The sequence below is a fragment of the Caretta caretta genome, chromosome 5 (genome assembly GCF_965140235.1).
Source record: "Caretta caretta isolate rCarCar2 chromosome 5, rCarCar1.hap1, whole genome shotgun sequence".
NCBI classification, from domain to species: domain Eukaryota; kingdom Metazoa; phylum Chordata; order Testudines; family Cheloniidae; genus Caretta; species Caretta caretta.
The window spans coordinates 51,691,377-51,710,889 of NC_134210.1; the positions used below are offsets into that span (position 1 = coordinate 51,691,377).

At 42.8% G+C, this 19,513-nt stretch overlaps 1 protein-coding gene across 3 annotated transcripts in view; it reads left to right on the top strand.

Annotated features, from left to right (window-relative positions):
- FAM151B (family with sequence similarity 151 member B) overlaps window positions 1-19,513 on the top strand; it is a 35,035-nt gene that overhangs the window by 2,402 nt on the left and 13,120 nt on the right. For all 3 annotated transcript variants that reach the window (XM_048851870.2, XM_048851869.2, XM_075128549.1), the window contains exons 2-5: window positions 2,310-2,435; window positions 7,402-7,567; window positions 14,881-15,098; window positions 17,591-17,726. In XM_048851870.2, the coding sequence (XP_048707827.1) occupies window positions 2,310-2,435; window positions 7,402-7,567; window positions 14,881-15,098; window positions 17,591-17,726 (646 nt within the window). The remainder of the gene's footprint in view (window positions 1-2,309; window positions 2,436-7,401; window positions 7,568-14,880; window positions 15,099-17,590; window positions 17,727-19,513) is intronic.

Genomic DNA, 19,513 nt, shown 5'->3' on the forward strand with positions numbered 1-19,513 from the left:
ACAGATGAGAGAGGATTATAGAATTATGGATAAATGGGAATTTTGGTTTCACTAGCAATCTTTTCCTCTCAGTCTCTTTTTTCCTCCCTCTCTCTATATTTTAGCCCCTCTTTCACTTCCTCCCTGTAACAAACTGGCAGTGTTTACTAAAACACTTTGTCACAGTTCAGGGCAACTTGTGTTTCCCCTTAGTGGTTCAGCAAGGGCACTATTCTCAGGCTTCTAGCTCCCTAGCTGTTGCCTTTCTTGGGCGGAAACTGCATCTCTCTCCCTCCTGACTAGGATATTGCACAGTTCCCTGACTATAGTGTGATTTTCCCAGCAAAAGACAGACTGCATAAGTAGGTCTGCCTCACTTCTCAGAGATGGTACCGTAGTATGATTGCCACAGTCATAAGTAAGGCTCAGTGTTTGTCAGGGAAGTCATGGATTCTGTGACTTTCTGTGACTTCTGCAGCGGCCCGTGTGCCTGGCCTGGGAGCCACCTGAGCAGCTCAGGCAGCCCCTGGGCCAGTCACACCAGCTGCTGCTGGAGCAATCTTGGGCCCCCCCACCTCCCAGCAGCAGGAGTTTGGGGCTCAGGATTGGGGTGTGGGGAGGTGCTCACTGGGGGAGGGGAGGGGAGGGGCTCCCTAGAAGGGCAACAGAAACTCCCCTCCCTCAGCTCCTAGCTCCATGTGCTGCCTCCGCCTGCAGGCACTGCCCCCGCAGCTCCATTGGCTGCAGTTTCTAGCCAATGGGAACTGCAGAACTGGGGCTTGGGGCGGAGCGGAAGCAGCACATGGAGCTAAGAGCTGGAGGTCGCCGCTTCCCAGTAGCTGGGTAAGGAGCATGCCCCAGCCTTCCCAAGCACCTGTAATGCCGCCTTTGGCCGCGACCCGCCCTGAGTACCCGTGGCACACCAAGAGCCCCTCCCCCCAAGTTTTAGTCAGGGGTATGTCGTAAAAGTCATGGACAGGTAACAGGCCATGAATTTTTGTTTACTGCCAATGACCTGTCCATGACTTTTACTAAAAATACCTGTGACTAAAACATAGCCTTAGTCATAAATTACCCACAGCTGTTTCTAAGCAAGCAGTTTTAGTCTTAAGATAGAAAGCATTACAGAGAAAACGTATAAAAAAAATAAAATAATCTATACAGATGCTAATAAGTTTGCCAGAGATCACCCTCTCACTTCAACAAGGGCTCTGGTTGGCAATTAGTCCTTCAGACCCCACACAGTGATGATGGGAACTGTGGTCATAAGTTCATCACAGCTTCGGCTCAGAACAAGCACTTAGTTTTATGGGGCCTCAGTAGGTCAAAATCCTTTCAGTCTTTCCCTAAGGATTGGGGCCTATCTTGGACCAGAAATCCTGTCTGTCACTTAGATCAGAAAGGTGCAACGGAGCCCGTTTAAAACCAGGCTATTTATCCAAAAATCTTTTCTTTGTCTGTTGTTCCCTGGAGAATTCAGTTTGAACTAGTATATGTGGACCTTACCGAGGGGGGAGGAGAGTGTTTCTCTGGAGCTGTTACAATCTGAATGAATTTGCCTGATCGTCCCCTACTGTTATCCTATTTACTGTTCCATGGAAATACATACAATAGCTCAGTAACACACAGACAATAGCATTTTTAATACAATGGACTCCCAAGATATTAAACTCAATTTAATAAGGTTTGTCCCAAGATGTTTCTGGATACTATCTGTCATACACCCACTCTTTTTGTTAGTAGCTGCTAATCCTGCTGATTTACTGAGCCGAGGTAGCAAGTTACATGCTACCTTACTGTTTACAAGAGCCGTGCAAATTACACCATGAAAAGAAAAGGAGTACTTGTGGCACCTTAAAGACTAACAAATTTATTTGAGCATAAGCTTTTGTGAGCTACAGCTCACTTCATCAGATGAAGTGAGCTGTAGCTCATGAAAGCTTATGCCTCAAATAAATTTGTTAGTCTCCAAGGTGCCACAAGTACTCCTTTTTGCGAGTACAGACTAACACGGCTGCTACTCTGAACCATGAAAAGAGAAGATCAAATGTGAGGACTGAATAGTCTTTTGGGAGGAACCTTTGGAACGACCAAGACCAGGAGAAGGTTTTTGTCTTATTTTCTCTGCTAGTAAACTAAATCCCCAGAAAGAAGTTGAATTTGGACTTCATGTAGTCTGCGGATTGTGTTTTTTAAAGCAGGATTGGAAAGGTATTTGCTTAGTCTCTTCTTTTCTGATGTCTTTCTTCCTTTTTCAGTTGCAATGGTAAGAAAGTATTTAAAACTTTTCTTCATGTATGCAGTACTTACTTTAAATATTATTGACATAGGAGCTTGGAGTGAAAATGTATTGGATTATTTTCTGAACACTGAACAGATTAAAACCAGAGATGGAGCAGAAATCATCTGGTATCATGCAGCAAACAACAGATCACAAATGAAAAAGGCAATACAAAGTAAGTATTGTATGTGTATTTTGGAAAATGGATCTGTCAATATTGTTTTCACATAAAATATTTTTATGATGCTATAATCTTAGTTTGGTGACATAACATAGATTAGTGTGTTGCAGAGTCCAAAGTTAAGATGTAATTAAATTCCATTTGGATTTGTGGAAAGGATATACTCAGTTTGGTTCTTTTGGGTAAACAATCTTTATTTGTCTCCTAAATGCGTACTTTGATATTTTTACACCCCAAGAAGCACATCTGCCAAATGCAAGTGATTTGACTGTTATCAAGACTGTTACCCCACATACTGAATTGCTGTCTGCATTTGTAAGGATGTTGAGACTTGGCTATTAAATGTAGAATGTGTCTCTGTTGTGACCATAAAAGTTAGTTTAATTGTGCTGTCACCCATATTGACAAAGCACAAGTATGGATATGGTAATTAATAGTTTTGTTCATTCTGTCACCCAAGCTGTCTTCCTAAGTGGTGTATTCATTGCTGTTGAAGGCACAAAGGTAACAATCTTGTTGGTGAACGCTGCATCCAAAAATAACTTGTATCTTTGTCATGAGCTGAAGTAGCATAGTACATTTCAAGATGTCATTGATTATGACTATCCACCTGATATTTTTCTGCTTGATTTTTAATAATTGCTAACCAGTTATTTTGTCACACTAAATCAACAACTACTCTGTGTTGTCTTCTCTTAAGCGACCACCCTGTTTTTGTCCTTATCCAGTTTAAGATGTCATTTATTAATAGACCTTGAGTGGAATTTTCAAAGTGCAAACTGGTCAGTCCTCAATGCTCTCATATAAGCCACTGTCCAGAATTCCACTTATGGATGTGAACAGTGCATTCAGATGAAATCAAATGAAATAAGTCCACTGTTCCTTTTATGGCATATATCCAAGAAAATCTGACTGAAGTGTAGTTATGTGAATAGTTCCATAATCTTAATATTGAATCTACTCCTGAGTTCACTTGATATCTGCCAACAGTGATTGAAGAATTTTGATTTTGCACTCTTTAATTGAACTTGTGTGAGCTATTCTGTGATACACAGATGCAGATAACTACCCAAAAATGTCACCAAAATCTGTCATTCCCATCAAGACAGAGAATACAAAAACATCTGCCAATAGGCTTCATTCATTTTTCTGGAGTGATAGTGGTGATCTTCTGCTTCTGTCTTAGTTGATAGTGATGACTGTGATCTAGTCATCAGTTACATTTGGAAACATGGAGGTTTTGCAAACAGTCTAGGGTTCCAAGGATTTGTGGTCTTACATTAACAGATCATCTTCTTCTATTAATTGCTTTTTAAAATAAAGATTTTAAAATATTTTAATGTGAATATATTGGATAATCATTCTTAGAAGCTCTGAACTGTATTTTTTTTTTCTTCATGAAGATTTAATTACCTCAAATTATTAGATTTTGTTTCCAGTGGAATTAATTAGATTTGTGAAGGAATTAGTAAAATAGGTAACTCAGCTACTCTGCTGCTTACTGAAAGTAAAGTTATGTCTCATATTATGTCTCAAGTTTTAAAATCTAAGTAACTTAAAATATGTGCATATATGTATTCTAGGTGGGGCTGGTAGGACTACCTATTAAGATTGCCCGACACTTTCCTTTATAAGAGCCTGTTTTCCTTTTCTTATAACTTTGCCATTTTTAACATTTGGGCTGAAGTTGTCCATGCTGGCTATCTGTCTCAGGCTGAATTGTTTTGGAAAGTTTCAGCCAGGATTGTTGAGTCAGTTATGAGAATGGGGCTAAGGAAAGATAAGTTATTTTGGCCATATTAAAAAAAATCTGGAGACCTTTTCTTTGAGAAACTCTGGTACACCCATATTTTGGAGAAGAAGCTTGACATTTGGTAGGGGAATGGCCTTATGAGGGATATGCCTTTTCTGTTCCTGGGTGAAAAGCCATGCAAATTTGGTTAAGTTATAAGCCTTTGAAAAACCACAGTTCACATAGGTTTAGTAGAGACTTCTTAAAGTTTAGCAGCTAAAATCTCCTAAAATTCTATCCTCACTGAGTATGTTCCATCCCCTCTAAGTCCTAGTGCTAACCAGACTGCACATGCGCCATACCCACAGAATGACTAAGCATGCTCCATCCCTTCATAGCTCCTGTTGATGACTGAACTGAGCATGCACTGTCTTCACACAGCAACTGAGAATGATCCATCCCCTCGCAACTTTTAGTGTTGACCAGACTGTGTGTACAACAGCCCTACAGGGTGACATTGTATGTTCCCCTGGCTACAGAACTCAGAAGGAATTTTCCTGTAATTGCTTCTCCAGCCTGGTGTGGGACTGGGCCCCAGAACTGAGAGCAGGGAGACTGTCTTGCCTGTGCTCTCAATGACCCCCATTCTTCTGTTGCCAAGGCAGTGTGAAGGAGGAAGCTGCCTGACTTGTGTACAGAGGGGACAGGAGCAAGACTTAGGGTGAGGGAAAGGAGTAGGTTGGGACAAGGAGCTTGGTGGGACAATTACTGGGGGGGGGCGGGTTGCGGGGGAGACTAGGACTGGGAGCCAGGTGGGGAGAGAGAAACTGGGACTGGATGTTGTTGGGGAGGAGACAGGGACTGGTTGGGCAAGGAGGCTAGGACTGGGAACTGGTGGAGCATGGGAGCTGTGATTGGTTGGGAAAGAGGAATGGGAGCCATGGAGGAGGAGAGGCTGGAGCTATTGCGGGAAGGGAGCTAGGGACAATGACACTGAGATCAGATAGGGTATGTGGGGGTATTGGGACTGGCTGGACAAGGCAGGGTGGATGAGGAGATTGGACTGAGATTGGATGGGGAGAGGGGCTGAAACTATGGAGATGACTGGAAGCCAGGGGTTGGAGAGAGACAGATCAGATCAGCTGGGAAGACGAAATGGGGACAGGCTGCACAAGGAGACAAGGGACAAGAAGTCAGAGCTGGTGGGGAATTAGGCTGGCTGGGCAAGGAGATTGGGACTGGACATGGGTGGGGACTTGGGCTTAGATGGGGAGTCTGTCAGGGGAGACTGGGATTGTTTGGGCAAGGAGAACAGGATTGCAATGAGGAAACTGGGGCGAGGAGCCAGAGATGGGGAAGAGACAATACTGCAATAAGGACATGTTGGAGGAGACCAAGCACAAAAGGTCAAGCTTGCAGTGACCACTAGAGAACACTCCTTTCCAGAGTCTGGAGTGGAACCTGAGATTCCTGAGTCTCACCATTTATCTGCTGGCAGCACATATTGTGAAACCCAGTGACCAGGTGTATGTCTCATCTCCATCTAGTGCTGTCACAGAGGATGACAACCAACTATTGCTATCATTTACTCCATTAGCTCAAGTGGCCATGGCCTGTCCAGTGGATTTACACTAGAGGTGCTGACTCCATGGGTGCTCTGGGGTTGGAGCATCCCTGGGGAAAAACTGGTGGGTGCTGAGCACCCACTGGCAGCCCCCATAGCAGAACCTCCCCCTCCCCCCAGCACCTCCTGCCCGCTGGTGGGCACCGCCAATTAGCATCTCCCCCTTCCTCCCAGCACCTACCGCAGATCAGCTGTTTCGCGCCGTCTGGAGGCTCTGGGGAGGAGGAGTGAGGGTGCAATGTGATCGGGGGAGGAGGCGGGGAGGGGTTGGGAAGACACTCAAGGAGGGGTGGGGCCTTGGGGGAAGGGGTGGAGTGGGGATGGTGCCTGCCTGGAGCCGGGGGGAGCACCCCCCAGCAGATTAGAAACTCGGCGCCTATGATCTAAACCTTCTAAAACTGCCATATAAGTGTAAATGTGATGTCACATGATGCAATTTCTGTTGGTTTTTTTCAGTTTGCTTTTTTAAAAACCTAAGAAATAACATACAAAAATTTACATGAAAAGAACAGTGCAGTTGCTAAGCCAAGGATTCAAAGTTAGGAAATGCCTGTGCAGCCTTAATTTGGCACCCTTTTGCATATTCATTATGATACAGACTTTAATTATGTGATCATACTACTTTTTGAACAGGACCCCTACTTCATTCTGTGCACATGACGGACCTGCTCTGGGTTGTGTTGTGAAGGAGACTGTTGTCTGTAGGACCCCTGCCTCATTTGTTGCAGAAGTTGAAAGGTGTTTGTGAATGAGATTGCAGCAAGAGAAAGGAGGATCTCATGATTAAGTCAGATGAATGCTGCTCTGAAGAACTGAATTCTACCTCTGCCACAGAATTCCTTTGTGATACTATAGTCAAGTTGCTTAAATTCCACTATTCACAGGTTCCTCATTTCTGGATGCCTGAACTTGAGACCCTGGGATTTGATTTATAGAAGTGCCGCACACTCTGAGCTGCAACTGACTTTGAACATATAAAGGCTCTGCTTTGAACATATAAAATGCTAGGTACTATGAAAAATCAGGTCCTAGGCATCTCAAATTGGGCACCCAGAATTAGTGGACACTTCTGACCTTAATCTCTCTTTTCCTCAGCTCTACATCTGTAAAATGGGGGATAATACCACCCCTATCATCTGACAGGAGTGTTGTCAAGGTAAATAAGTTAATGTTTGTGAAATACTTGGATACTGTAACGATGAGTCCTGTAGAAAAGCCCATGGGGAAATTAATAATTCTGTAGTCAGAGCACGGTGAATAGTGTGCAGTAAATAAAGCCTAGGGTCACATAAGTAACAATGGGGATAAAACGAAATATTGAATAGCTGTTCATCAAGTGAGTACCATCAATCCTATGCAGTGAATGAGGCTGGGGTCTTGTGGAATAAATAGTACGTGATCATATAAGTAAACGCTGTCATAATGCATATGCAGAAGGTTGAATTAAAGTTGCACAGGCATTTCCTAACTTTGGAGTGCTTGACTTTGCAATCTTATAATGTTATTTTAATGTAGTTTTTGTGTGTAATATATAATATACATGCACAAAATCTGAAAAGTTGGGGATCTGGATATGTCACAATATTAATGTTTTAAATGAACAGGTGCTGCTCATATGGTAGAAGCAGATATTCTTCTTTGTGGTGAGGAAGAAGGAAATGGTGAACCAATCATGGCTCATCCTCCTGAAACAAACAGTGACAACACATTGCAGACATGGCTAAATGAGATTGTGAACACTAAAAAAGGCATCAAGCTGGATTTTAAGAGGTATATAAAAGATTCACAAGGATTCTGCATTATTATTATTTATTAATAGTTACCACCGACTGGTTGTGTGTTGGTGCTGTCCATTGTAGGGCAAACTTCTGTTTACAGAACTTTTATTAACAATACATTTTACTATAATGTATGCATTACTGAATAGTGAAATACAATCAAACATAATAAGTGGTAATGAAATACAGTACCATCAGAAATGATTAATCACAAATGGTACCAAAACTTGTTTTTTATTTGTGTGTGTGTGTGGTTTCTTTTTATGAATATCTGTGCACTGGAGAAGTATTTTTCAAACACAACTTATTTTTATTAATGGATGCAGTGAAGCTGTTTGTCCCAAGGCTTTACAGTATTTAGACTACCAATAATATTGCATATGCAATAAACAGTTATTGTATTTTAAAATATTGTATAGTAATTATTGCATATGGCGGAGCTGGTAGCATCACCAGTAGGTAAGGTTGCCTAGCACTTTCCATTATAATACCTTGTTTTCAGTTGCTTTTAACTTTGCCAAACTGTAACTGTTCAGACCGAAAATTTTCATGCCAGGTATCTAGCTTAAGCTACTGATTTTTTTTGTTTGTTTGTTTTGAGAACAAATTAGCTATTTTGGAGAATGAGATTAGGGAAGAAGAAGTTGTTAAATAATTCTTACCACCTATTCCTCAAGAAGTCCTCATGCCTTTATGCTTTGGAGCATGGATTTGCAATTTAACAGTGGGTTGCTTTTATGTGAAGGATGTGCCTTTTGCTGTTCCTGTGAAAATTCACTCAAATTTGGTTAAATTGTAATCTTCTGGAAACTGCAGTTTGCACATGCTTCGTGAAGATTTGTTAGAGAGTGTTATCGTTATTCTTCAAAGATTCAAAGATGTAGTGAGCATGCTTCAACCTAGGGATGCAGGCTCAGGATTTTCCCTGCAATTTATCCTTCTGGCTATTAGGGGCCACTGTGGCATCAGGCACTGGAGCTGAGATCAGGGCGACTTTCTCTCTAGGGCTCTCAAAGCGGCCCTAACTCACTGGCATTCAGGCAGCATAGAGGCAAAGGAGCAACTAGCCTGGTACAAATACAGATTGGTAAAGCCCCATGTATTTCACAAATGCAAAGTAACACACAGAAGGGAAAAGAACCTTTATAAACAACATAAAATGAAAAACTGACCAAGCAGCAGCAGCTCCTGTCCTGCGGAGCTGGGGCCAGTTCTCTGCTTTGGGCATTGCAACCCAGTCCACAGGGTCACAGCGCTGCTCATTCAAATTTGGCCTGGTCACCCTTCCAAAGGGCCACCCACCCAGCAATAGGACATGACTCCCCACCTCAGGACCTCCCACTCCTCTAGAGGAGAGGGGCTAGATGGGGTATTGGGGTTCAGTGGGGGAGGGGAAGTATATAAGGGGGGTTGGGGAGGGGCCATTGGGACTGATCGAGGGAGTTGGGGCGCTGGGTCTCAGTACGGGAGGGGGAATATTTGAGGAGGGTAGGGAAGGGTTTTCTGGGGCTAATGGGGATTTTTTGGGGGGTGAGATTTAATATGAGAGGGGTGTATATAAGGATGGATGGAGGTACTTGCGGAGGCTCCCTGGGGATAGGAGCAGAAGGGTGCAGGAGTCATGGGGATGTGTAGGAGCTTAGAGGGTAGGTCACAAAAGTCGGGGTGGTGGGGTGGATAGACAGAGAGTGTGGGGTGGAATTGGATCTGGAGAGATTGGCTACGAACAGAGACGCATAGAGGCTGGGGTAAAGGATAGAAGCATAAATAACCACTAGAAACAATCCATTTCAGAATTTGGAATCTACCTCAGGATTTCCCAGTTTCTACATTTTTCTGCTGACAGCAAATAGCTGTGAAACCCACTGACAAAGCGTTTGTCTTATTCCTCTGTAGTGAATGGTCCACATAGCAACGGTGGGCTTTTATCCTCTCCAGTTACTCTGTTAGTTCAAGAGTAGAGGTATTGTATATTCCTCATTTTCTCGGTGCCCATATTCAGAGATATGGTACTGGATTTTCAGAAGTACTGAGGGTAGAAAACTGAAAAATGTTTGTATTATAAATTGTTATAAATATCTGTTCTTTGAGTGCTTGTTCATGTCCATTCCAATCAGGTGTGCGCATGCCGCGTGCATGACAGATGGAAGATTTTCCCCAGCAGTATGTATAGGGTCGGCCTGGGTGCTCTCTGGGCACTCAATGTAGGGCCCTGCTGACCCGCCACCCCTTCAGTTCCTTCTTACCGCTTGTTACGGCCAGCTGGAACTCCCAGTTGCTCTTGCCTTGGCAAGCGCGTGTTCTTCACAGTGTCCTTTTTAGTGTATATAGTACTAGTATAATTCTTATTTGTATAGTCAGTGTAAATAGATTCATATGTTTCCTTTGGGGGGCTTCCCTCCCCCCGCAACATTCCTCTGGCACCGGGCTATGCCTGGGTCCCCGGACTTTAAGGCATGTACCGACTGTGGCAGGTCTATGCCCAGAAGTGACCCGCACACTTAGTGTTTGAAGTATTCTCAGTGAGGGCCACCTTAGCGAACGTTGTAAGATCTGCAGAGAGTTCCGCCCTAGGACCCTAAAGGACAGAGATCAGCACCTCTGTATTTTACTTATGGAGGCAGCGCTTCAGCCTCAGTCAGAACCTGGCATGGGGGAGCCAGCTCCAAGCATCTTGATGCGTGAGCCAGTGCCAAGGAAGGGCTTCTCTAGAGATCCTCGGCACCACCACGGCTCTGTGCACAGGACCCAGACCTCTGTGAGGCACTGGTCTCAATCCCTGGTACCTCACAAAAAGAAGAGGTTGGACAGAGGACATTCCCTGACCAGGTCTAAGGACCAGGCAGTCGGTAAGCCTCCATCCAGTGCCCAACCGCTACGGCTCATGTCGATTCCTGCCCCAGCGGGGGGTCCAGTCGAGTCTGGACCCTCATCGCTTGCCAGCCCACCACCAAGAAGACCTGCAGCTCCCCTCCATGCCTGAGGCATTCGAGGCTTCATCGGACCTTCTGGCACTTATGGCACCAGCCTCCCCTCCAAGGCGGGAGAGGTCGCTGGCACTGGTTTGGGCACCAGTGCAATCCATCGGCAAGCCGGCAATGATGGCGATGCGTGCATCATCCCCAGTGCATCACTCCCTGGCACTGGCCACCCTCGTGGAGGAGCTGCTCCGGACCCCCAGTTTGCAGCACCCATCCGAGTCGGAGGCCTCGGAGTCGGAAGCAGAGTCATGCTCCAGTAGGAGCAGGAGGTCCCACTCCCGCCAAGACCGCCACTCCTACCCGGCACCATGGCTGGGCCAGTGGCAAGCTCCTTGGTGGCCACTTTGGACGCCCTGGGCTTATCATCAAAGCCAAGGGCAGAGCTACAGTTCCAGATCGGCATCGGTGGTCTCTGTGTCCTTCAGGACACCGCCCACACCTTTGACACCAGAGATTTTGACGGTGACCCAGCTGATCTGCATACCTGATGAGGCAGTGGCCAGCACATCAACTGCCCCAGCCCTGGAGGACAGCAGGGTCTTACAGCAGCTGCTGAGGTGGGTGGCTCAGAACCTCAATATTAAAATAGAGTGGGAGGTGGAGGAGACCGACCCAATGGTGGATATCCTTTCCCCTCCTGGGCCATCCCATATCGTGCTGCTGCTGATCAAAACCATTAGCGAAGCCACCAACATACTGTGGTAGACCCTGTCCTCATTGCCGTTCACTGCGAAAAGGTCTGAGCGGAGATACTGTGTCCCCTCAAGGGGGTACGAACACCTCTATACGCACCCCCCACTGGACTCACTTGTAGTGGACGTGGCCAACCAGCGTGAGCACCAGGGCTACCAGGCTCCCTGAAAAGTCGAGAGGCCAAAAAGTTGGGCTTTTTCGGGAGAAAGGTTTACTCGACGGGGGGTTGTAGCTCTGCATCACTGACCATCCAGAGGTGGTCAGCAGATATAACTTTAATACATGTGGGGCCTTGACAAAGTTTACCAAACTCCTGCCTCCAGACTCTTGCACAGAGTTTTCTGTGCTAGTAGAGGAGGGTAAACTAATTTCCTGGACGTCTCTGCAAGCAGTTTTGAATGCAGCATACGTGGCTTCATGCATCATGGCGACTGGGGTGGCCACGAGGAGGAGTTCCTGGCTGCAGGTCTCTGGCCTCCCATATGAGGTCCAGCAGACCATCTAGGACCTCCCCTTTGAGGGTCAGAATTTATTTTCAGAAAAGACTGACTCCCGCCTGCACAGCCTTAAGGACTCTAGGGCCACCCTAAAGTCCCTTGGCCTTCACACTCCTGCCAACTAGCGGAGGCATTTTAGACCACAGCCCCCACTGAGAAGTTACCAGCCTCAAAATAGGCAAGAGAGTTCACGCAGGAGGAATAGAAACTCTAGCAAGACACCTCGTCCCTCCTTTGGCCAGGGCTCTGACCAGTCTAAACCCTCCTCAGGCCAAAAACAGGCCTTTAGAACATGCGCACGAGGATGGCTGGAAATTTTCCATTGGAAAATTCCATATACTTGTGCCTTAATATGCATGCACAGTAGCTGTTTTTTACAATCAAAATGTGGGGGTGGGATCGCCACATAGAAGGGCATGATCAAGTGTGCAATAGAAATGCAAAACTTGAAGGACAGTTGTAAATTGCAGTTTATATCTTTTGTCCTTAATAATAAAACTATACCTTGACATTTACAGATTTCATGTGTTTATGAAAATACAGAATACATGGGTAGGCTAAATTCTTTTATTGTTATATAGACTCTGTAAGTGTCAGCCAGAAACGGGGAAGGAAGGGAAAAGTATAGTAGTTTTAAAAAAATATATATTGTTAAAACTCATTTTCAGTTCACTCTTCTTTTCAGCCAAATACAATGTTTTACAAAAAGGTTTTAAAATAATGCTGCAGTATAAAAATGTAATTGTATAAAAGCATTTAAAAAATACAATCACATTGTACAAGCACAGGCAGGAGAGTAACATGAGAGAAACTGTCCAAAAGAGCAGCAGCTTTTGGATAAAGTACTCCTGGGGAAATTCTGTGCCAAAAACTTCTGCGCACAATATTTTTAAATTCTGCATATTTTTGTCAAAATAATGGGATATAATCCAGCTGGTTTCAATTACCTTGGTAATTTATCTAAACTAAAATACAATGGATGGAGAATGGGAGTGGGGAGCATTGGAGGAAATCCCCAAACCCCCTCTGTCTGTTAGTAATATAGCTAGTACTGACCCTTTACTTCTAATTATTAGTCAACAAATATATGCAGTCATATGCTTAGTGTTACATCATAGGCAACTGAAGAACAAGTGAGGGCTGGGGACTCAAATTCACAATTTATACTGGCTACTGACCATAGGCGCCAACTTTTCCAGGCGCCAGTGGGTGCTTGCCCCCTGCCTGGCCCTCATCTTAACCCCTTACCCAAAGTCCCCATCCCAACTCTGCCCCATCCGTGCCCCTATTGGACCCCTTTCCCAAATCCCCGCTCCGGCCCCGCCTTTTCCCGGAACCCTCCATGTCCCCCCTCCTTCCCCCTTCCTCCCAGTGCTTGCCGCCACGAAACAACTGTTTTGCATGGCAAGCACTGGGAGCTAGGGGGAGAAGCAGAGTGGTGGCGAGCTTGGGGGAGGAGGCAGAGGCGGAGCGGAGGTGAGCTGGGGCTGGGAGAGGTGGGACAGGGAGCTGCCGGTGGGTGCAGAGCACCCACCAATTTTTCCCCATGGGTGCTCCAGCCACGGAGTTGGCGCCTATGCTACTGACCATCTCCAGAAAGGAGCATATTTTGGTAGGAAATTTTTTCAGTCCAAAAATTTGGAACAGTTCTAATCACTAAAGCACCATAAGCATTTATAAGGCCCTACTGTCCTTTACAATAAGGCTCCTTTACACCACTCCGGCAATGTAAAGGAGCCTTAAAATTTTTACACCTGTTTTATACTCCTGGAGGATTCACTAAAAACAATGGGAACAATTCACTAAGGAGGCAGGCTACTACATTCTCCTCCGCCTGAGGGAACAGAGCCTGCCCCACACCTGCTTCTTCAGAAATACCCCAGAGCACTGCCCCTGCACGCCAAGAGTGCTGCTATAGTGAGTGAGAGGGAAAGAGTGTCTCTCTCTCTCTTTCACACATGACTAACCAGCCCCCGCCCCTCCCCGGCAGTGATTTAAGTCTCTACCGGCTGCTCAGGGTGCCCAAACCAACCTGTCTGCACTGCCAGGGAGTGGGCACATGACGGCTCTTGCAGCTTCCCTTTGCTTCCCCATCAGAAGTCATTTTTCTGCGGGTAAGCAAAGAGATCTGCAGGGGGCCATGAATTCTGCACATGCGCAGTGATGCAGAATTCCCTTAGGAGTAATAAAGCTGTTCCTGTATTAGAGATATGTACAGTATATATATAGGAACCTTTTGCATATTACTCCTGTTGGTTATCTTTTTAATCCGCTCCATTAGCATGATTGACCATATAATCCCACTTTTTATGCTGGTTTTGGACACTGCTGTGGTGGTGGCAAAATGGGGTGCTGGTCCATGACTAGGGCTCCTAGGCACTCAGATAATACAAATAATATCAGTTTGGGTCTTATGTGCTGCTTAATTCCAAGAGCTTGGCATATTAAGGTAAGAACAGGAAGAGGTAGGCAGAAGCTCCACCTATGAAGTGTTTCTGGGGAGAAAAAATTTCTTTCCTTTTGTCTAGGGAAATCTACAAGCTTTTAAAGTATATTTTGAGATGCCTGATATTTATCTTTTGCATTCAGTAGCTTGTAGCAGCATTAGTTCAGGGACATCTGGAGCCCCTGCAAAGCAAAGCAAATAGATCCGCCAGCTACAGTAGCCAAGATTGTGTGTGACATTTCTCATCCATCTGCCTTAAATATGCCAAGTGTGGAAAGGAAGAAAGAATAGGTATATGTGTTTGTGAGTGAGACAGGGAAATAGTAGATGGAGGTGTCCTATTAAACAGGAGAAGGTGGGAATCTCAACCAGGGCACAATGAAGAGAAGAGGAAGACATCTTGATTTATCAGGCAACTCGCCCCAGAGCTCTCAGTGAGCATGAAGCATTTCATACTCCATACAATGCAACAGTGAGGCATAAACTTTACCCACATGAGCTTTGTAATCTGGATATGATTGGGATGGGGCCTCATAAACAGGGGGTCCCCAGCAGCTGATTAACAGCATTGCCTGAACTAGCCCTAGCTTGTGGAAACAGTTTCAATAGAGTGTGTGTGTATTGTATTTTTTTCCCATCATATCACTAGGAATCTGTTGTCTTGCTGATAGTATGTTTATCTTTATAGTCTAGCAGCGGTGAAGCCCTCTATGATGCTTCTTGAAGGCATAAAGTTGCATCTGAGGCGACCTGTCTGGATTAATGCAGACATTCTCCCTGGACCTAATGGAAGTAACACTGTCGTGGATGCAAAAAGATTTCTAGACACTGTAACTTCATTCTGCCCGGATGTGACCTTATCGTTGGGCTGGACAACTGGGTGGCAGCCTCAACAATGCAATAAAGGTAAAGATGGAAGATTTACACGCTGCAAGGCTTGAGGTTGCCTCCATGTTTGCCTCAATAACATAGATGCAATTTCTTTTGCATACATCTGTGTCAGTTTTTTTAAAATGTAATTAACATAAATAAAGTAGACTAAAAGTCAATGATTTTATTAAATGTATGTCATTTTGCAACTTAGTATAGAATTGGAAAATAGGGTTTATGAACATATATAGATCCACTATATTTCTGTTACTGAAGTTAACTGTATTTATTTTTTTAACCTGTTCCTTAGATATCAGGGCTTTTACAGTGCTGCTGTCAGTCCTTCCAGCTGTCAATATTTCAGTCCCATCTTGGGCAAAACTTCCACTGAATTACTGCAAGATCAGGCCCTTAGTATGAATGTTCTGTTAAATTAATCCTTGTTCAGACTTCTGCAATAATTAAGGACAATGAGATGGTTTAAGACAGTTTGTTAGTTCAAACAAGATCCTTAATATGTCCTACTGTATTTTTTAATTTAAATTTGTGAAGCTGAATTCTTTGCAAGGGTTTTGTAAATCAGGCCATGTTCACTTCTGCATGCTGATTATCCATGAATTTTTAAAAAGTGAAATTTTAAAAAGTGAAAACAAACCTGACTGTCCAAGGAAGTGTAATACAAGTTTAAATATTTAATTACAGTTCACTTCATTTTATGCATACTGTTATTACTCAGACAGGAGCTTTTGTTTCACTCTTACCTCACTTTATAATATAAAAAAACAGCTGATCTTCTATGATTGCAACTGTTGCATTTTCACATCAAAATGGCCTTTCCATCAAAGAGATTGTATGAAGACTTTTTTAAGCTAAGAAACGGAAATGGAGGGCTTATGATGTGTGCACTGGTAAAAGACAGCAAAAACAATACTTAGCAGCCAAAGGCATTAAAGATATAAAATTTCATTCTGACAATTGCTAGTTTAACACTTCACACGTACAGGTGGTTGGTACAACATAACTAGTACTGGACACATAGATTCCAACTGATTGTTTCTGCTTTTGAGGAGATATTTCATGATTTTCATGTAACTTTGTTTTCAGAAGAGGCTGGCATAGTATTTAAGTAAGAGGAATGTTAGATAAGGTGACAGTTAATTATGTATTGCCCTTGCTGGCAGCCTAAGTTGATTTTTGTCTTCCTGTAATCAGGTTGTAACACTGTTGTGTTGTTTTAGGCAGGAGCAGCTAATCATGTTTGGGTAACAGGGCTGTCTGGTCCTTCTTTCTCCCAGCTCTCTCTGCAATACAACATCCAAGAGTGCATTACCCCAAGTGGTAATGTTGGTACTCTGTGGATAAAGTTACCTGGGCATTTAATTCCTGGCTGGGATACTATGTGATATCAGCCCAGTTTTTTTCCCAGAGTGCCTTCATACAAACAGAGGAAAACAGTGTGATAGATGTGAATGTATAAATACATTTGATGTGTGGCTGCTGTGCAAAATGTGATTGTATGGACACAGCGTAACTGCACTAATTGTAACTGGATATTTGAAGTGGTTATTACCTGCGTATTAAATCACAGTTCTACGTACAGGCTGGACCTACATTAATCTTTTCCCCCAAAAGTTTGCACTACTCTAACACTGGTGCAGCTTCACCAGTGACAGCAGCAGTGGGAGCACTGGTGTAGACAAGATGCTGCTGGCCACTAGTGTTTTTACCACTGTGATGTTATAGATGGCAGAGATAGCAATGCGTGTAGTTAAGGTTACCTGACACTTTCCATTACATTGAATGAAAAAAACAAATTAAAATTTTTTTTTACTAGCTTTTGAAGCTTGCAAAAATAGATGTTAAAAGCAAGCAATTTTTAAACTGTGTTAAATTGCTTGCTTTTAAACATATTTTCTCCAAGCCCTAACTAAAATATTTTTAGCCACCTCATTTCTGTATAACTTAAAACCATGGCAGTTGTTTCTTTTATTTTTTCTGAAATATTCTTAAAATTACCTTTTTTCTTATTCTTTCAAGTGAGCTGTAGCTCACGAAAGCTTATGCTCAAATAAATTTGTTAGTCTCTAAGGTGCCACAAGTACTCCTTTTATTTTTAAAGGGTCACTGTTATGTTAAAAACCATGTCTCCATTGAAGTCAATGGCAGAACTCCCAATGATTTCCATAACTAATATTTCTTTGAAAATATTACAAATAACACTTAAGTAACTGAAATACAGAATTTACAAATACTGTATAATTTATTTTTCACTATTTATGCTGATATTTACTTCTGGCATTTTTCTGAACTTGGACAGTGAAAATGAGTAGTCAGTTTCATTTTTGTTCATAGGCATGTTTTGTTCAATTTCACTTTTAGAAATAGTAGATTTTCACAAAATCCACATGTCGACAGTATGGAACAGTGGTATATTTTAAATCTAACTATTTTATAAATCTTGATGCCTTTATATTCTGATAGGAATGAGGAGAGTTTCTTAATACTGCATCAAATGATCTTTCCAATAGGATACAGTTGGGCAATGGTGAAAGAGATGGCTCAGATATGTGATGCACTTACTCAGCCTGTAACGTTCCCTGTTAGAGCAGCTTTGGTACGACAGTCAAAATCTGAGTTGCTCTGGTTATTACAAAAGTCAAACAGGTAAGTTTGAGGACTTCTTATTTAGTCATTTGCATGATAAAGGCAGATAGTAGTCAGATGTTACACACTTATTATGTGCACACCTGTTACAAACCATATTAAAAAGCTTTTTAAAAAAAAAATTACTCAGTTTTAAAATTTGTTTTGTCATATGTATTAATTTGCATTCAAGATAGCTACTACATTATCAATAAAAGAGCAAACTGAAATGATTTTTTTAAGTGGGAATTTCCCCCATAAAATATATGGACTAAAGATATTCTGTCTGCTGTAATAAAGTGGGGCAATTTATGTGTGCGCAAAATATTAAAATTCTACTAAGCTTATTTTTAAAATGATTTCATAACTGAATCTGCAAAGCCTTGAAACATTGCACTAAGTTCCATCATAAAGACTTCTCAACTCAAATGTAGTCAAATAGACTCAATAGTTTAATCTCTCAATTTGGAATCAATTCAAACCAATTTAAACAGTTGCATTTTGTATATACTTTGTATTAGATTCAGTGTTTACATTTCATGAAATGAATACAATATATTACATGTATTTCATGAAACCCTGGAAGGAGTTCCATTCAGCAGTCCTTGTCACTCGATCGAGTTGATATCGGATATATTCCAATTGATTTATTTTATAATTATATAGTAAAAATAAGTGTGATGTATATTTCATGAAATATTTTCACTGTAAAAACAAAAGAAATAGTATGTTTCAGTTCACCTAATACAAGTACTGTAGTGCAATCTCTTTATCATCAAAGTTGAACTTACAAATCTAGAATTATGTGCAAAAAATAACTGAATTCAAAAATAAAACAATGTAAAACTTTAGAGCCTACAAGTCCACTCAGTCCTATTTCTTGTTCAGCCAATCGCACAGACAGACAAGTTAGTTTACATTTGCAGGAGATAATGCTGCCCACTTCTTGTTCATAATGTCACCTGAAAGTGAGAACAAATGTTCTTATGGCACTGTTGTAGCCAGCATTGCAAGATATTTACGTGCCAGGTGTTCTAACGATTCATATGCCCCTTCATGCTTCAACCACCATTCCAGGGGACATGCGTCCATGCTGATGATGGGTTCTGCTCAATAACAATCCAAAGCAGTGTGGACCGACACATGTTCATTTTCATCATATGAGTCAGATGCCACCAGCAGAAGGTTGATTTTCTTTTTTTGGTGATTCAGATATTGAAGTTTTCACATCAGAGTGTTGCTCTTTTAAGACTTCTGAAAGCATGCTCCGCACCTCATCCATCTCAGATTTTGGAAGACACTTCAGATTCTTAAATCTTGGGTCGAGTGCTGTAGCTATCTTTAGAAATCTCACATTGGTACCTTCGTTGGTACATTGCGTTTTGTCAGATCTGCAGCAAAAGTGTTCTTAAAATGAACACCATGTGCTGAGTCATCATCTGGGACTACTATAACATGAAATATATGGCAGAATGCTGGTAAAATAGAGCTGGAGACATACAGTTCTCCCCCAAGGGATTTCAGTCTCATATGTAATTAACACATTATGTTTTTTAACTAGTGTCATGGAAGCATGGCATCTGGAATGGTGGCTGGAGCATGAAGGGGCATATGAATGTTTAGCTCTCTGGCACATAAATACTTTGCAGTGCCGGCTACAATAGTCCCATGTGAATGCCTGTTCTCACTTTCTGGTCACATTGTAAATAAGAAGAGGGCAGTATTATATCCTCTAAATGTAAACACATTTGTTTGTCTTAGTGATTGGCTGAACAAGAAGTAGGACTGAGTGGACTTGTATGCTCTAA